The 19,566-nt window shown below is 37.8% G+C and overlaps 1 protein-coding gene across 2 annotated transcripts in view; it reads left to right on the top strand.

Annotated features, from left to right (window-relative positions):
- LOC106672385 (lysosome membrane protein 2-like) overlaps nucleotides 1-19,566 on the top strand; it is a 65,108-nt gene that overhangs the window by 34,122 nt on the left and 11,420 nt on the right. For both annotated transcript variants that reach the window (XM_014403772.2, XM_024227613.1), the window contains one exon: nucleotides 17,953-18,232. In XM_014403772.2, the coding sequence (XP_014259258.1) occupies nucleotides 17,959-18,232 (274 nt within the window). In that variant the 5' untranslated portion in view covers nucleotides 17,953-17,958. Of the gene's footprint in view, nucleotides 1-17,952; nucleotides 18,233-19,566 lie in introns of those variants that run through there.

The raw sequence follows: 19,566 nt of genomic DNA, 5'->3' as shown, positions 1-19,566 counted from the left end.
GATTCTACACTCCAAAATGTCGGACACGTAACCTCCACTTCTTGTGAATAGACCCCGTTTTCGCCGAAAGAAATTTTTGAAAGTTGAAATTTTCCGTTTTTTAATATTTTTATTTCGCCTTTCTACTTGCTGAAATCAACTAGGTGACTATTTTGCAGCATATAAATCATATATATAAAACATATAAATCCTATATTAAAATCCTTTTTATATGTTTTTAAATTATAGCCGTTTCAATCAAATATTCCGAAAACGACTTCTCAAAAATCGGAAAAATCGGTAAATTTATATTCAAACCAAAATTTGTATTTAGGGGTCTCTACAGGCGCTAAACGAAACTTCATATCCGTTTCAATTTACAAACAATATGACCTAAAAGTTACAAAAGTAATAAAATACACTTCCAGTTAAGTAGGTTTACAAACATTTGTTAAAAAAATAAAATTACATTCATTTTAAGCACCGTTTAAAGGCCTTAACGGCTTGATCCGTTGGAGCAACTTTTTTTCCTACAAGAACAATCAAGCTAGTCACAGATTTGGACCAAACTTTTTTTGTTGATTCTGCTAACTAACTAATATGAAATTTCGTTTTAGCACTATTGATTCCTAAATTTTTTCTGATTTTTAAGAAATCGCTTTCGGAATATCTGATTGAAATATCTATAATTAAAAAACGGCCTAAAAGATTTTAACGCCCAACACACTATTTGAAAGAAGAGGAATATGTGACCATTAAAACAAATAAAATATTTCTATAAGAAATTACACGAAATAGCAAAATTATTCTGGTCCAAATTAAGTCTGTTCAAGCCTTTAGATATTGGGCCTGATGGGTCGTTGACCGCAGATCAAAACAGAGAGGCTGATCAAAATGATCGGCCTATACAGGTTCATCTGCTCCCCGAACCCAAAAGGAAATTTCTCAGAATTAATTGCCAAACATGAAACGAAAATAGTAACCGTACCGTTATAAACTTGTTTACGGTGCTGAGAGATCACGGTTAATTCCAAAAGTAGCGATTGTGATGGAACCTCGTTCGTTATGTAATAAGGCACGAGTCTGTTATTCACAGTATAGCTGGATTATGTGAGTAGTTCACACTACGCATTTAAAATTTGTCAGAAAATTTTCCTTTATCCACATTGAAAAGTACGAAGTAAGTGGCGTTTAAAACTCAGTATCGATTTTTTTTAAAATCTGGCTGAAAGACATTTATGCGTGAAGGTTTCTATCTCATTCCCACTCAGTCTCTCTCTCACTCTCCCTCCTTCCCTCCCACCCTCTCTCACTCTCTCTCCCTCCCTCCTTCACCCTCTCTCCCTCTCTCTCCCTCCCTCCTTCACCCTCTCTCACTCTCCCTCCCTCCCTCCTTCACCCTCTCTCACTCTCCCTCCCTCTCTCACTCTCCCTCCATCTCTCATTCTCCCTCCCTCTCTCACTCTCACTCTCTCTCCCTCTATCCTTCCCACTCTCACTCCCTCCCTCCTTCCCTCCCTCCCTCTCTCTGTCTCTCTCTCTCTGCCTCTCTTTTATTTTTTNTCTCTGTCTCTCTTTTATTCTTTCTGTTTTTCTGTCTCTTTATTCTCTCTCTCTCTCTCCTTCCCTCCCTCCCTCACCCTCTCACACTCTCTCTCCTTCCCTCGCTCCCTCACCCTCTCACACTCTCTCTCCCTCCCTCTCTCACTCTCCCTCTCCCTCTCTCCCTCCCTCTCTCTCTTTCTCTCTCTCTCTCTCTCTCTCTCTCTCTCTCTCTCATTCTTTATTTCTTTGTTTCTAACTTTCGTTCATTCGAATCAAACGACCTTCCAAATTAATTCTATTCGGAGCACGACGATGTGGTCAATTTACCGTCTCTTCCTCCAAACTTCATTTGGTTTTGGGTAAAGGTTGAATTTCCGCCGGTTGCATTCCCACGTGAAAAAGTCCCTCCTTTCTTTCCTTCGACCCTACCGGCTCCCGGCCCCACGATTTCTCAGTTTTAATTCCTTTGCCGTAGACAGGTGGGAAGTACAGGTAGACCCACAATCGGTTTTGCCAGGAATTCGGCTCTGGTCTAATAGTTGCTCATGGCCGTTGAAATGTCCAAGGTTAAAAAGGAACAAAAGTTGCAAACGAACACAAAAAATTTACAGTTTTATCTATAAACATGTCCCCAATTTACATAATCTATTTAATTCAAATATAATTCATTTACAAGAACAATAAGTTGTAAGAATGTCTTTTTTGCCTAAAGTACCCCACGGTTTAGCCAAGGAAGCGATTCTGCTCAGGTTGATGTTCGTCGCTGTGCCAGCGATGAGATTTTTTAGTAAGTCATAGGCTAAAATAGAGAGTTCTAGCCAAATTTAATCGAAAGCAGTTTTTTGCCATTTGCCATTATAAATAATAACGAATATTCCAAGCAAGGCCAAAAGAGTAGGGATGGCAACGATATGTCGATATATTTATTGTTGAGTATATTTTTTACCGAGATATTTGAGTGTAAATACTTGAAATATATCGATATATTCGTTTTTTATTATCGAAAAACTATAATTTATAAAAACGTGACTATACTTTTTCTTATTTATTATTGGATAAATAATTAAAAAAAATATCCCTGTCAGTGCGTCAAATTGGACTAGAGACTGTCGTCTGGTATGAGACATCGATATATGTATATAATTTTAATTGCGTCTAAACCGTTTCTCCGCTTAATTTTCAAATAAGTTTTTATGATGAAAAAGCGAAAAAAGTGTTGTTTGGAAATATTTTAATGCACTGGTAAAAGGAAAACAAGTGGCACCTTGTAAAACATGCTCGAAAGGCCTAAAAAGTTTAATTTTGATAACCTTAATTAATCTTATTTTGTATCCATTTACGTTTTAGTGGTCAATTGACCAAGTAACTTCTTTCAATTAATTATTCTTTCTATGTAAGGTCTTGGTTGAGATAAAAAAGACAGTGTCACGGGCGGGATTCGAACGCACGATCTTCGGCTAAACACGCCGCTACTCACGTGAGTCACGATAGCTCAAGTGGTAGAGTAGCGGCGTGTTTAGCCGACGGTCGTGGGTTCGAATCCCGCTAGTGACACTGACTTTTGCGTTTCAACCAAAAACCCTACATAAAAAGATTAATTAATTAAAAGAAGTAATTTGTTCAATAAACCACTAAATATAGTGGATTTAATAAGTAAAACGAAGCATATCTTCACTAACAGCTCTCCGTGGCCATTTCATTTGTTGCCGAGAATAGAATCCTGATTACAGGACATTTCAAAAATGGCAAAAAGGAGGGAAAATTCGAAAGGTGTGGTTGAGATGGGAGAATAGAGTCCGAGTGGATCGAAGTCCCGATAGCTCAGGTGATATAGTAGCGGCGTATCTAGCCGAAGGTCGTGGGTTCGAATCCCGCTCGTGACACTGACTTTTTCATTTCAACCAAGATCTTACATAAAGATTAATCAATTGAAATAAGTTATTTGGTCAATCGGGCCACGAAATACATTTGATTTAAAAATTGTATTAATTATACTTGAAGCCAAAATAAAATATTTTTCAAAAAGAGAGGTTTCCCTTTCTGAACCATTGGCGAACTGTAAAGGCCCACTCGTCATGGAAACTTTCCGCCGGTTGGGAAGAAAGCCCGGAAATTTAATGTGTGAGAATGCGAATAAAAGTAATGTGAAAAATATTTGAGCTGATTAGTTGTTTCGTTATCTTTTCGCTGAGAAGTGAATTTTCACGTCTTCATCTCTGAGACATTTAAATATTTACTAGGCCTGGGAGAACCTATAGAAGCGTGACGAAAGGTTTTCAGAAGGCCGTTTAATGCAAATTAAGATTTGTCTGGCATAGGACGTCATTGGGTTTTTACAAATCTAGTCTAAATCTAGATTTGGTTTTGTTTTTCAACAGGATCCCTTTATAATATGATCTTGCTTTTTATTTTCTCCCTTCCAAGCCGGAATTAGACTTCTTGCCTTTTGAACTAAAGAGCAAGTTACTGCAAGGACAAAACATAGACAATTTGTATGTTTTGTAGCATGTTGAAATGGAATTGAATGCCAATTAGTGGCCTGTTGGGACAATAGCCTCATTCTATAATCGGAATCATGGAACGATATGATTCAAGAACTTGGGAAAACGGTTTGCGAATAGCAGGTCGATAGCAAGCAAACTGTAACACTGTTAGTCGTTCACTATGCTTGTTTCCTCATGGCATTGTGGGTCATTTTGAAGTCCCATCCTAGCTCACCAAAGGTAGATCGGTGAGTACAGCGTCGGGTCACAATGAGGTAAACAGAAATTTAATTTGGACACTTTGAAGGTAGTGCTCAACGATGACCTGGAGGTTTTTCTGAAGAATGGAAAACTCCAGTTATTTCTTCTGCTGTAGGTTGCTCTTCTACGAACATCCGTCGGTACACTACCAACAAAATGCTAGTTCAAGTTAAAACTTTCATCTCCAGCTGGAGTCCTGTATGGCTCAGTTAGAGTTGCCAAAATGCCACCAAGGGCAGTCCTGTCAGTCAGAACTGCGCGGTCTAGTTTTTTAAATTTTCTGGGCGTCCTGAACGCATATCCGCAGATTTGAGATTGATTTATCTATGAAATATAATTGACATTAGGACGGAACTTCATCCTCATCAGGCAACAAATCCGATGTGAATCGGCGAATCCATCCTTGTATTTTAAAACAGTAAGCTCCAACTCGGGGGATTTCTTTCCTTGTGGCAGAAAAAAGAGGCAAAGGGAAAAAAGGAACAACAATGCAGATTGTAAAACCAAGTTCTAACTTAATTAAAAAAAAAAAAAATCAACGTAATTTGGTTGTTCACTATGTTTATTGTTTCTTTTTTATGGGTTTTGTTTGATTGTTTACTCTTTTTTTGTGATTTTTTATTAGGTAGTGGGTTTTACAACTTCTGTATTGTTGCTCTATTTGTTCTTTTGTCTGTGTTTAGTGTTGATATTTTGCCCAATTTTTTCCCTATGTGTTATTGTCTCTTTTTTATGTATTTTGTTTCATTTAATGTTTTTTTGTGCTTTTTTTATTAAGTTAAGTTGAAAAAGAAATTTTGCCCAGGACATCAAGTTGAAATACTAGATTAACTCGACGACCCCTTTTTCACAACGACGCCATTTTTCCCCGTTTAGCGTAAAATTTCTGCATTTCGTTTCGACGTAATAAAAGAAAATGGCATACTTTAAAAAAGCTTATTAAACGAAGAATTTGTTATGAAATTTACCAACCTCTACCCTTAATTTTTACGATGTGGTTGCAAAGTTCTAGGGTGGTCCTAAACTTCTAAAGAAAATTTTATGCTCTTTTCAATGCTTTTCTTTTTGATTTACCCAAAAAACAAATAGTTCACGAGCTACGAGTAGATTTATGACAAAAGCCGTAGGTGATAGTTGAAAAAACGTTGAATATCTGCGAAATGGTTGAGAATCGGACCATGTTTTATACCAACTTTTTTACTTCATTTGACTGCGAAATTCACTGGGAAAGTTTATGCCGCGAGTAGCCTGACACCCTGTATATAACGTGTCAATATCGATCGTTTCTTATCGATTGTTTGGCCACGTACGGGTCGTCAAAACGTTAGAAACCGACTATAATACTATTATAGTAATATGACTATTAAAATCTGTAAAAGAATTTCTGACCCATAGAGAAATATAAAATTAATTCACCCACTTGTATAAGTTAATTTTCTTTTTTGTTTTGCATTGTTTATAAATAACGAGTAAGAATTGAACCTGTGAAAGACCCTTTTGTGTTCTGTTGCACCTTTTTGGACCCCATCCAGATTCATCGTCATTTTTAGTTTCGGTATAAAATAAACTCCCAGGCAAGGCATCCTTAGACGTTCCAAATGCAATTTAAATTAAATTGTAACCTATATTTTTTTTTCTAAGGAATCGTCTAAGGTTAAACCGGTGCTCATTAAAACTGCCCCGTCTTAATTTAATAAACTGTACAAAGGGAAAGTTTCCACTGTACTAATTGGTATGATCTGACAAACACAGACTCCTCCACCTCAGAATGGGTCCACAAAACAAAAGGAGAAATGGACAAACCGAGGTTCAGATTCAGTAAACTCATTGGTCGGGCTCTATACCAGTCACTGGCATCTGAGAAAACACCTAAGCAATAAGGGTAGATTTAACTAGTTATGTTTGTAGTGGATGCAATGAGGAGGAAGAAAGTGTCACCTAGTGAGTCCGAAGCAATCCCTCAATGGAGATATGACCTAGTAAAACAACTGCAGCTATAACAGTCTTAACAGAAGCCAAAGGCTGCAGCGCGTGAAAAATACCAAACTCTGGTTCCTATTATCCTCGTCACAAACCCTTTAAGCCGCGAACAGACTTACCCGATGCAACACGATGCGGCGCTACCCGATGCTACCCGACGCAAATCCAAAGTCCATTTTTCCATAAGATTATATTACCCCCGTGCACATCTGCCCGATATCACGCAACGCTACGCTACTCTACGCACTGCGATCCCCACTGTCCAGATTTTCGTCGGGTAGCATCGAATACAGTCGAGGACAAAAGAACCGGACACTCATATTTTTATTCAAACTATATGTATTATTGTCGTTATATAATTACAACATACTTATTTTAATATAAACCAAATTAACCGACATCAAAAATTCATTAGTTTTTATTTTTAAAAAAATTAATTTTAATAGTTTGGTAGAAAATTGATCAAAACACCGGATACCATTTTTTGATATAATGAATTTAACTAACAATTTATTACACGGTTTTGCTCATAAAATACACCGTTTTTGTCGAGTAGCTTCAGAACAGGACACTCATATTTTTTGTAGTTTTTATTTTAAATTTTATTTATTTCAAACTAAGTTTTTATAAAAATTATTTAATTATGATGGTTAGGCAGAAAATTTATCAAAACACCGGAATAACTTTATTTAAAACAATTAGTTTAACAAACAATTTATTACATGGTCGTGCTCATAAAATTTAACTAACCATTTATTTCAAGGTTTTGCTCAAAATAGTGCATTAAGAACAAAACAGGCGTTGCGATTGTGACACTGATTATTGTGATATATGCTGTGTGGCTTGACGTCGCATAGATGTGCTCACCCTACCAAAACATGACAAGGCGTCGGGTAGCATCGGGTAGCGTTGCATCGGGTAAGTGTTTCCCCGCTTAAGAGTTGCAATTTGTTGTTAACGGATTTAGCCTGAAAAAATATGGTAACAGTTTCCCGAAACTAGCTCTATTTGGACAAAAACTCACCAACCTCTTCCTAAAGGACTGCGGTCGTGTGTTCGATTCCCATCGTCGGATTCCCACCCTTTCTACAAGATATTTGCAACATTGAATCGAAGCAAGGGCACATGTCCACTTTTCCTTATTTTACACCGGAGGTCAAAAACTGTCCCACTTCTCACCATTTTATTTTTTCTGTGTTCGTTTAAATGAAGGTAATAACATGCAGATGCAAGTATGATGAATTTTGATGATTTTTTAAGAATTTGCATCTTATTTGCAGCGAATTTTCTGTGGTAATGACCCTTTCATCACTTATCTCACGGATTTTCAAAAAGCTTCAACTAAAAGTGAACTAAAACGTTGTATTTTCTCATACAAATTGTCAGTAAATTGCAGAATAATAAAATAAAGTTAACACTAAATTCTTAAGTCTTCATCATTAGGATCTGCTCTTCCACATATTGTTGGCCATGGCATCAAGAGATGGTAAAACCTTGTTTCTTCTTCAGGAATGTAGTGAAGAACTTTCTTAATGTCTTCTATTTTTAAGGCATTAATAGCATACTTCCCCGCAAAATCTTTTTTTGTTGGAAGAGTATGTCCAATGTTCTGTTTCCTGAGATTGAAGGTTCTCATCACCAGCCCTCTTATTGTAGTGTATGCCTTCACCGCACCTTTACTCATCTCAAAGTAATAATAATCCGATATTTTGAAACTTATTTTCTTTATTTTCTCCATATTATTTCTTTGTTGCAATTCCTCAACAGGGACAGTTTTTTTTTTTAGTTGGCCACCAGCTTTGAAGTCCAAGATGATGCCATTAGCCTCTAGTAGAATTGCTTGAATGTTGTCAGAACTTGCACTTATTAAATCTGTATACTGCTTCGGATTGTTAACATGATCGACTCTTCTCAATTTTCTTTTAAATCGTACCGAACGCCCTATCACAAAGGAAGGAAACTGTGACCCCTACAGGGAAATTCTGCTTGATTTTCACATTCCTCAGTACAGAAAGTGCAAGTAAAAATCTCAGTGTGATTGCGATTTTGTTCGGTGCAGACATAAAAAAAAAAAGAATTTCTTTAGCCAACAACAAACCTTGAACGCTAAGTTTAGTTGAGAAAGGGCACATGTCCTGGACATGAGCCGTTTCAACACTAAACGACTATTTAAAACGCGTAAAGCGGGGATCAAACTTACCCGATGCAACGCTATGCGTTACAACCCGACGCAAATCCAAAATCCAATTTTCCATAAGATTGTAGTACCCCGTGCACATCTGCTCGATGCTACGCAACGCTACCCTACTCTACGCTCTGCGATCCCCACTGTCCAGATTTTCGTCGTGTAGCATCGAGTACAGTCGACGACAAAAGAACCGGACACTCATATTTTTATTTCAAACTATCTGTATTATTGTCGTTACGTTAATTACAATATTCCTATTTTAATGTAAACCAAATTAACCGAGATAAAAAATTCATTAGTTTTTATTTAAAAAAAAAATAATTTTAACGGTTTGGTAGAAAATTGATCAAAACACCGGAATACCATTTTTTTATATAATGAATTTAACTATGAATTTATTACAGGGTTTTACTCATAAAATTTAACTAACAATTTATTTCATGGTTTTGCTCATAAAATGACACCATTTTCGTCGAGTAGCCTCAGAACAGGACACTCATATTTTTTTATAGTTTATTTCAAACTAAGTATATGTAATTTTGTCGTTATATTAATTAAAACATTCCAATTCTAATGTAAACCAAATTAAACGAGATCAAAAATTCATAAGTTTTTATAAAAATTATTTAATTATGATGGTTAGGCAGAAAATTTATGAAAACACCGGAATAACATTATTTAAAACAAGTTTAACAAGCAATTTATTACATGGTTGTGCTCATAAAATTTAACTAACAATTTATTACAAGGTTTTGCTCAAAATAGTGCATTAAGAACAAAAGAGGCGTTGCGATTGTGATAGTGATTATTGTGATACACGTGGCGTGCGCTTGACATCGCATAGATGTGCACACCCTACCAAAACGTGGCAAGGCGTCGGGTAGCATCGGATGGAGTCGCATAGCGTTGCATCGGGTAATTGTGTTCCCCGCTTAACTCTGCAGTGGAGCAGACTGATGTGCCGTATCAACTGTAAACAGCTCTACAGTAGTAGAACCACATGGCGTGAAAATAATAAAAGTTGGGCATGTCCCCTTTCATTGTCCCCCAAACGATTCATTTGTAGCCACTGTCCGTTTAATTAGATCGATGAACCTGATCTACCAAAAAGCGGCGTTGGTTTTCTGTATCACGTGATCTGATCAAAAATTCCTTTAAGATCGCGCTTTCACTTTTTATCTGTCTAATTTCATTCCAGCATCCAATATACGAACTATTATTTAACTGTACAAGTGGACGTTTATGATTGTCTCTACGAGAAAATAAATTGGAAATATAGATTAAAGATGGCCGACTCAGTATCGATTGGCATCTTTTTTATTAGTAGAAATTGATTTCGGACAGGTATAGATTAAACAAGCTACATACTTATTTCTGTTTTGATACTGCCTATTCCTTTCAATAAACTATTAAATTAAATCCATTCCTATTCTGTTGTTTAAAAGGTGAAAAGTACTTTTTATATTCTTCGGAGACGTAATTTTTACTTTTATTAACATTAAACTCACGCAGGGATGAATAGGTATGAATGAATACACGAAAAGTTTGATTTGTACTGTCGAAAACTTGAAAATGAATCAATCCAGAGCTCTCTTTTCTCTTAGCATTATTACAAGTCGTCCAAGGCACATTGCACAAGAATGGAATCAATATTCGAGCTCAGAAAGTTTTGCGAAATACACCGATAGGCAAAAACTTACACCCACTTGTAATATAACTTGATTTGTATATATTTCTATATATTAATCAAATTTTCAAGTTTTTTTTAAATTACAATTAATTAAGGTTTTTTAGTTGAGATAAAAAAGTCATTGGCACGAGCGGGATTCGAACCCACGATCTTCGGCTAGATACGCAGCTGCTCTACCACTTGAGCTATTGTGACCTCGATCCACTCGGACATCAACTCCCCATCTCGTGCCATTAACTTTTTCTCATCTCAACTAAAAACCTTAATTAATTGTCATGTATTAATTGGTCAAGCGGACCACGAAAGTAGTGAATTAATGATTTAAAAATGAAGTATACTTCACTAAAGCTCTCCTTCGCCATTTCAATTGTCGTCGAGAATCCAAACCGATTACACGACATTTGAAAAATGGCAAAAGGAGGGAAAACTCATAAGGTGGGGTTGAGATGGGGAGTTGATGTCCGAGTGGATCGAGGTCACGATAGCTCAGGTGGTACAGCAGTGGCGTATCTAGCCGAAGATAGTAGGTTCGAATCCCGCTCGTGACACTGACTTTTTTACCTCAACTAAAAACCTTAATTAATTGTCATGTATTAATTGGTCAAGCGGACCACGAAAGTAGTGAATTTTTTTGTAAAGTTTAATAATTGCTTCTTTGTCTAAAAAGGTAAAAAATGTAAATTGCTAAGGAAAATGAAAAAAAAAGACAGACAGATAAAATTGATTTTAATTTTGTTTTAGATTTTTGATTAACATTTCAATATCGCGTATATCCTCCTCTTTTTTGCCTTAATTACATCTTGAAGATGCCTCGGCATACTTTCTACCAGTCTGGAAAGGTCTGTTTGCTGGAGGTTAGTCCATTGTTCACGAAGAGTCCTTTCAAGATCGTGCCGTGTATCAGGAAGTGATGGACTCGGTCGTACTCGTCTTTTGAGGTTATCCTATAAATAAATGTTCGATGGGGTTCAAGACCGGAGAACGAGCTGGCAAAGCTAAGGCCCTGATGTTTTGTTGTTGAAGGTTCGTTTGTACTATGCGAACGACATGTCGACGAGCATTATCGTGCATTAGAATAGGATTGTCACTGATTTCATCGAGGATAGGCAACGCATGGTGTTCCAAAATTTCATCCTCATAGCGAGTGGCAGTCAAAGGCCTTCGACGAACAACGACCAATTCTGTGCGACTCTCCACTGAAATTCCCGCCCACACGCACTGAGATACCTACGAAAAGGTAGCCTCTGGGAAAAGTCACTGTCTTCGTACCTTTCATTTCGCCTTCTCCACACTCTTTCAAGCGCATCTGAAGATCGTAGAGCCCAATCTACACTCATCTGTAAAATGTACAGCAAACCAATCTTCCAAAGACTAATGGCTGTGTTCTCGTGCAAATGGGAGGTGGAACTCTGTGTGTTCTGGTCATTTCTGGTCCTATTACGGGACGACAAGCCATCAGACCATATTGATTTATTCTTCTTCAAGCAGTGCGTTCAGAAATTTGGACACCTCGAATTCCGAATACATCTGGGCACCAAAAAGGAATGGGAAGGAAAGGGAAATAACTCCTTTAAAAATGGCACCATCCTTTGGTACACAGGTGGATGTAGAACACAAGAAGGTACGGGGGCAGGAGTGTTTGGACCTGGAACCAAATACTCAGAACCCATGGGAAAATACACCAGTATCTTCCAAGCCGAGATTCACGCAATTGAAAGATGTATCCAATTCAATCTAAGTAAAGGATACAAAAACAAGAATATAGCTATCATGTCAGATAGTCAAGCAGCCATCAAAGCACTTAGCTCAAGTATCATTAGTTCAAGGATGGTGCTGAACTGCAAAAACAAATTAAACACACTAGGTATGTAGAATAAAGTCAGCCTCTGCTGGGTCCCAGGGCACATGGGAGTAGAAGGCAATGAGAAAGCGGACACCCTTGCAAGAAAAGGGGCTGCCACACCGCTGATAGGACCCGAACCCTTCTGTTCCTTTTGATTTTTTGAAAGAGACCTTTCAAAGATCGTGGAGTGTATCAGGAAATGGACTTGGTGTTATTCGTCTTTTGAGGTTATCCCATAAATGTTCGATGGGGTTCAAGACCGGAGAACGAGCTGGCAAAGCTAAGGCCCTGATGTTTTGTTGTTGAAGGTACGTTTGTACTATGCGAACGACATGTCGACGAGCATTAGCGTGCATTAAAAATAGGATTGTCGCGGATTTCATAGAAGATAGGCAACGCATATTCCAAAATTTCATCCGTAGAGCAAATCTACACTGATCTGTAAAAAGTACAGCAGACCAATCTTCCCAAGACTAATAGCTGTGTTCTCGTGCAAATGCGAGCCATGCAACTCAGTGTGTTCTGGTCGATTCTGGTCCTCTTACCAAAAGCCATCAGTCCACTGTGTTCAGAAATTTCGACACCTCGAACTTCCTGGAGCTGATGAATCGCTTGAACGAGGTGCCGGTTTCGCAAAATTCTCAAAGTCAAAAAACTGTCACCGTGTGGTTCTGTTACCCTATGGCGACCGGAACCGGGCCTTCTATGGTAGGACCGAGTTTCTCGAAAACGTGTAAGGGCATTTCGCAGTGTTTCGTAGGAAACTCCGATGGCATAGCCGCATACCTGATGGTTAGGGATGGTTAGGGAAAGTCCATCATCAATACGTGCCATACCACGCGCTACAACCTCTAATTGATATTCACAATTTAAAACATAGCATAAACAGATATTTATTGAGAAAAACAATGAGACAAATTAGGGGCAGAATTTTCTTTTATAGAGAAAAAAACAAACAAATCAATTGGTGGAATTTTTCGTCTATCAGTGTAGGTTTGCCGCCAGCAACCGATCGAGTGGAAAGGCTTGGTTGTTGATAATCCGATCTGGGACAAAACCAGAATTTCGACATCCTCAGTACTGACGAGAAATAATTAATAAATTACTATTCTAGTTTTTCTCTCATTTTCGTTCTGTTCAGACTAAGCTATCTAGTCTAAACCTATTTCCCATGCGATGATGAAGAGGATGACGGACATGGGTTCATGCTCTGCAAAAAATTATGTCGTATTAGTTCACTTATTACAACTGAACTAATAAATTTATGCAATACTTCTATTTAAAAAAATGTGAATCGCGAGATGAAACAAAATCAGAAAAAGCTTTTAATATACGGCTCATTTGTTAACACGTTTCGTTGAAAAAAGCTGTCCAAGCTGCGTAACCTGTATTGGCTATTTCATAGCTCTTTTAATTAGAACACAGTCCATGGTTAAACATGAGGTCGGGCATTGGTCATGCAACAGGATATGAGTTTTCCTGCTCACTATTGTCGGCTGTTTTAACATGGATATGTTTGTGGGCTGAATACAGGATTTTTTTGCGTGTCCATTTTCGCGTTATCGGAGAGTGTTGGGTTGGATCAAGTCGGGATAGGGTTAGGGACGTTCATCAAATTTATATTCAATGGGCCAATTTCTTAGCGGTTCGTCTTTGATTTGATTGTTTTTCCTCTTGGCATAGTAAAATGGACCTAATCATAGAACTCCGTACATCGACATCTACCCACTGACCTGATTGGCGTTCAGACTTGTTTACTTACTTAGCCCTAGTTGTGCTTGGGCCTGCTCTAGAATCAAGAGCCACTCACTTCTGTCCTCTGCTTTCCCTCTTCTTCCTCGTAAATTTCTAAGATGCACCCCTACGTCATCATCATCTTTTTCTTCTTTGGTAATCTTGGCAATCCTCTCAACACGACACACAAGAATGACACATCTACACAAAAAACAAACACTGAGGCCTGAAGATGATCCCAATAAAGATCGAAACGTTGGCACGATAAAGAAAATGTTTTCCTAAAACCTACGTCACACCAGACCGCATCTCACAATCTACAAATAATCATTAATTAACGGTCACTAAATACCACACACTAAGCATTTATATCATTGGCCTCCTTCACCGGTTACTCAGGTATTTAAATTGTTGCAACGTCCCAAGATTTGCTTGCTTTCTGCACTTCTTCCCTAATTTATTGAGTATTGCTGTTTTCATATACTTCGTTTTATTCAAACTGGTACTGAAGCCACTCGCTGCCTTATCAAACTCTTCTAGGGCCCCTGATAGGGCGGTTAAAGTGCGCGCTGTTCTGACCACATCACCTGCATACGCCCTATGCTGAGTCAACCTATTATAGACTCTTCCATCAGGGTTAGTCGAATCGCTCGTGTTGCCTTTTCGAGGGCCAAATTGAATAGAATAGGCGGCAATAGGTCTCTCTGTCTCAACCCACCTGTGACTTAAATTCCCCAGACATGTTACCAACCCTGCGACCTCGTATCATTTCCCAATTTACACAATCATACTCCTGTTTAAAATCTATAAATAGATGGTGCAAGCCCACATTGTGATCATTTCTTCTTCCTATTTCCAGCAGTAGCCTTAATGAGAATATTATGTCCATTGTTGATTTACCCTGCCAGAAGCATGGTATTCGCCTATCGCCCTATCAGCCGATTTTGTCAGCCTATAATTAACTTCTGCGGAGAGTATCTTATACACCACTGATAGAAGTGCAGTACCATTTTCCTGGCCATTCTGTGACCTTTCTTATTAATTGGATAAAGAACAGCTTCAGATTTCCGGCATTCTTTATTGCGTCCGGATGTCCCTTATTAACATATATACTTTAGTCACCACGGCCTGTCATATTTAAGCAACTAAGCTGGTATCGTACCAATTCCTGGTGCTTTATGATTCTTTATTGATGCAATAATCTCCATTAATTCCTCCAAGCCTGGGGGTTCTTCCTCATCATCCACTTTCTCGAAAAAAGGCTCAATTTTGTGAGTGCCAAACAGAAAACACTAATCTCTTGATGTTACAGTTATTTATTTTCATTTAGCTCGTAAACTTGTCGTATGAATTTTAAGTACCTAGAAACTGATTTTCTGATTGTATCAATAAGCATGTTCTTTGATGGATCTGGAGTTGAAAACTTGGCAAATAAGAAAAATATTCTTCTGCGCGACAACCGATCTAGTTCCGTCCTTTTGTTTGCCTGTAAAAAAACTTTTCGGTACCCTTTACTGCCGAGTATTTCCGTTAAACGCCTTTGCATTGGAAAAGATTTCTTGTAAAATCCTGAGGAATTCTTTCCTATTCGTGAAGAACAGTCGTTTCCCACTCCCCTTGGGTGATAGGACCTGGGATTCGCCGTCGTACTCGTCGATTGGGTTCAAATCTGGACTTCGAGCTGGGCACACCAACCTCCAACCTCATTCAGGTCTTCCATAGTAGGTGTTCTGTGTTATGGAGCCTGACATTATCCTGCATTAGCAAGAATTTCTCACCAATGTTGGGGGGGGGGGCAAATGGCAAAACGTCCAATTCGGTGCGAGCGTCCAAGGAAATGCCACCCCAGAACATCAATGACCCACCGTGGAATGCGACCAGTCATACAGCATGAGTCGTACCTTTCTCCTGAGTTTCTCCATATAAAAGTACGCTCGTCTGAAGATTTCAGGCCAAATCGCCTTGTCTGTAAAGAGAACTCATCCCCAATCATCCCATGTCCAATTCACATCTTCCCGGGTGAATTGAGGCTTGGCCATTTTCTGAGCTGTGATAAGAACAGGTCCAAGTACCATGAGGGTATTTTAATTAAGCCTTCTTCTTACAGTCCTGGAGAAAATCGAAAAATTTCAGACTTGTCTTGTCAGATTTCTTATCTCATTTCCGATATTGCTGCAGTTTTGTAGAGCCTGATGACGGATGAATCTATCATCTCTCTCTCACTGCCCTGGCCTTCCAGCGTGAAGCCCTGTTTCTCTGAAGCGCCGAAGAACTTTTTGTATCCTATTGTAGTCTCCTAGCAACTTCGCGCTGGTTGTATCCTTCTTCTAATAATGTTATGACCCTGACTGTCATAATCACTCAAGTGCCTGACTGAAGCCATCGAAGCTTAAGAATAATATAAAATGCAATCAACGAATGAAAAAGATTAACTGAAAGTGATATTTAGGCGTAGCTGAATGCCCATTTTGCCACTTTTTGCGCACATGGGATTAATGAGTTCAAAAGTACATAAAGGAAGTAAACGAAGCCATTTACTGTTTATTTTCACTACGATAGCTCCTAATTACCTGTAGAAAGATAATGGATTAAATTTTAAACTAAATAAATTGAGTGGTGCGTGAAATGTGTCCATCAGTGTATTTGACACACAACTTAAAGATTAATTTAGAATTTTGATATGATAATTCTCGTTTTTCGCATGTTCAAAATTGAGCGGCATTGAAAACCAGCTTCTCATTGGAACGTCGCGTCAGCGGTGGATCACACTTAAAATTCATGTCGAGACACGTTTTTATAACTCCTTCAGCCCCTGAAGATGGACGTTTAATGCTTGAAATCAAGGTGGCTGTAAACAACAATTCTGCGTGTAAAACCACCACCATTTACAAAAAGTGAACCAATAATACTTTCTATTTTAAAAATTAAATATTTATAAATTTTTTTACAACTTATAATAAATAATCTTAATTTGTCTAAACCCCGTTTAATCCTGCCCCTTCTTTTTCACCTCTACCAAACGTTTTTCAGCTCTGAAAGTCGGTGATTGTTCGGATTAAAGATTTTCTGTAGCAAATTGTAAATTGGTTTTGGAAATTTATTGTCTTTTTTTTTAAATTTTGAATATGCATGAATATATCAAAAACCAACATTGCGTTAGTTCATTCATATCACCCCAGAAATAATTTGCCGAAGCTTGATGATGTCTTTATTACGTTGAAAATCACCTTTATCCTATTTATGTTCCTATATTTGTTATTGTTATCCTATTTTGTTCCTACATTGGAAAAATATGCTGGTAGGCTTTAGCAATCATGATTTTCATTGTATATTATATTCATATTTTCTTTGTATGGAAGTGAATGCACAAGTAAATTTATAATTGTTCAGCAAGGTGATTTTTCTACTGTTTTGGAGGCCTGGTTTCTTAAAAAATCATCGAATTAAAATTTTCTCAAGGTGGCTTTGAATTTACCATTTTATTTACAGTGATATGCTTATTTTTATTTATAGTGCAACGCAGAACTTTCCGTGCCAATTTACAGTCCCTTTCATAAAGCGGGATAAATTTAGTTATTTCGTGGTTTGTTTTCATTACAACCCTAAAGAAAAATCAATTCTTACAATTAAAATTTAATTTATGATTAATTAAAACGGAAATTCATTACTGGACAATGAAAAAAGGGCAAAGAGCATTAAAGTACAGTAAAGTAAAGAAATAGACCGTTTGCTGATATAGGTCCCACCGGAGAATGAATATTTTATTTGTTTCTAATTAACATATTTACTGGGTTGAATTTAAGAAATTTTATTTGGTAATGATTCTGGACAAAAAACTCTTAAGTTGTGCCTGTGCACAGTCACTTGCTCCTCATTTCTAAGTCGGAGTTTTCTTAGAGATACTGTATTCTTTTTCTTTTGTGATTGTAATTATGCTATTATATTGATAAATTCTGACTATGAGGAAATAGGAGTCATGCTATAAAATTACTTACCCCAGAATTTTGTTGATAACAAAGAGAAAAATAAAGACGACAATTCAAAAATCGCAAAAAGGAAGAACAAGAATATCCTTTAGTTTATTCCAGAATAATTTTCAGGTAATGCTGAATGAAACAAATTTTTAAATATAAAACAATATAAGTATTCTAATTAATGGCATAATTTTATTAGGAGCTTAATTTTCATTAGAGTGAAGAAAACTGAAAGTTGAAAAAAGTGTTGAATATTTTTTTTTTTTTTTTTATAGAATTGAATGGGTTCATTACGTACTCCATCTGCAGAAACGTTTCCAAGGCAAGAGAAAAATGGGAAATGCATACCGAAACTTTTGAATCATTTTGGTCAAATGTTCTCGCGCTCAGCTTGCCCCAGTGAAAAGCGTAACAGCCGAGCGACAAGTCAATTAGTTAATGGCATTGAATGTGAACCATTGCGCCAAGGAGAAGCAGAGAGGCAGGACGATGCGTACAAGGATATAGATGAAACAACAATCCAACAAAGTCAACGTTCACAATGGATGAACAAAGGTAAACTTTTCTGTTTGAATATTCAATGTCATTGGATTGGATTTGGATTTACATAAGCTGTACACATGTACCGAGCAATTCCAGCTTTTGTAATTTACAATAAATTACCGGCAGGCCTAAAGAATCACACCCACCTCAGCTTTTGGCAGTCCAGGGTTAGACCTCAGTCTTATCCATCCAGCCACTGAGGTTAGGCTCCAGGTGCTGTCAACAGCTAGGACAATTCAGCACCTAACGCATGCAGTTTCTAGATTCAAACCCATCCACACTCACACTCATTCGTAAATACATTTAACTATTTACATACCATTAAATTCACTAATTTCGTGGTCCGCTTGACCAATTAATACATTACAGTTAATTAAGGGTTTTAGTTGAGATAAAAAAAAGTCAATGGCACGAGCGGGATTCGAACCCATGATCTTCGGCTAGATACGTCGCCTCTTGAAAAATGGCAAAAAGGAGGGAAAACTCATAAGGTGGGGTTGAGATAGGAAGTTGATGTCCGAGTGGATCGAGGTCACGATAGCTCAAATGGTAGAGCAGCGGCGTATCTAGCCGAAGATCGTGGGTTCGAATCCCACTCGTGCCATTAACTTTTTTTCATCTCAACTAAAAACCTTAATTAATTGTAAGTTATTTACATACCATTCACTCAATTAGTGTGATGAAGAAACTCGATATTCCTCTATCACCCTCTAGACACATATTAACTAACCTAATTGAGGGTTGGTGGGGTATTCGGTATTCTGCCATCAACAATCACACATTCATGCTAATAAATGCATTCACTCTCAATACATGTCAGAAACACCAACTGTCATTACTATAAATGTGTCAATACAATAAAATAACCCTGTTTCCTACAAGAATCTGAACAGGGGACACAAAGCACAATTCTCACTTTAGGTGGCATTCGTATGTGCTCTCCATATGGGGCCAAGAAATTGTACCCTTCAGTAGGCGGGACATTTCGAGCAACCTTTCTCTGGCTGCATGGGATTTGGCCAAAAAGTGTGTGTCTGTATGTCAACCTCACATGGTGTTATTCTTCGTGCGAGGTTAACCTTTCTTCTATGAGTTAGATCGTTCATTTCTGCTGACCTGGCTGACCGATGCTGCCTCCTTTTAATCATGTTTTTTATAGCATTTTTAGCGTTAGAGGGCTTTTGTTGCCCTCGAGTTCTTTGTGTGGAGGTGCCCAGACAACTACCACTGTTTTGAGACGCTCCAGTTCATGTTATTTTCTCAGCAAGAGCACCACGATATTATTCAATTTATTCTTTATTATATTATTAGTATTATTCACATTCCGAAAGCACACAAACCTCCTA

The sequence above is a fragment of the Cimex lectularius genome, unplaced genomic scaffold, assembly GCF_000648675.2.
Source record: "Cimex lectularius strain Harlan isolate CLEC.00 unplaced genomic scaffold, Clec_2.1 scaffold160, whole genome shotgun sequence".
Lineage (NCBI taxonomy): Eukaryota > Metazoa > Arthropoda > Insecta > Hemiptera > Cimicidae > Cimex > Cimex lectularius.
Note: the sequence above shows the minus strand (reverse complement) of the source record. Positions and strands in the feature narration are given on the sequence as shown.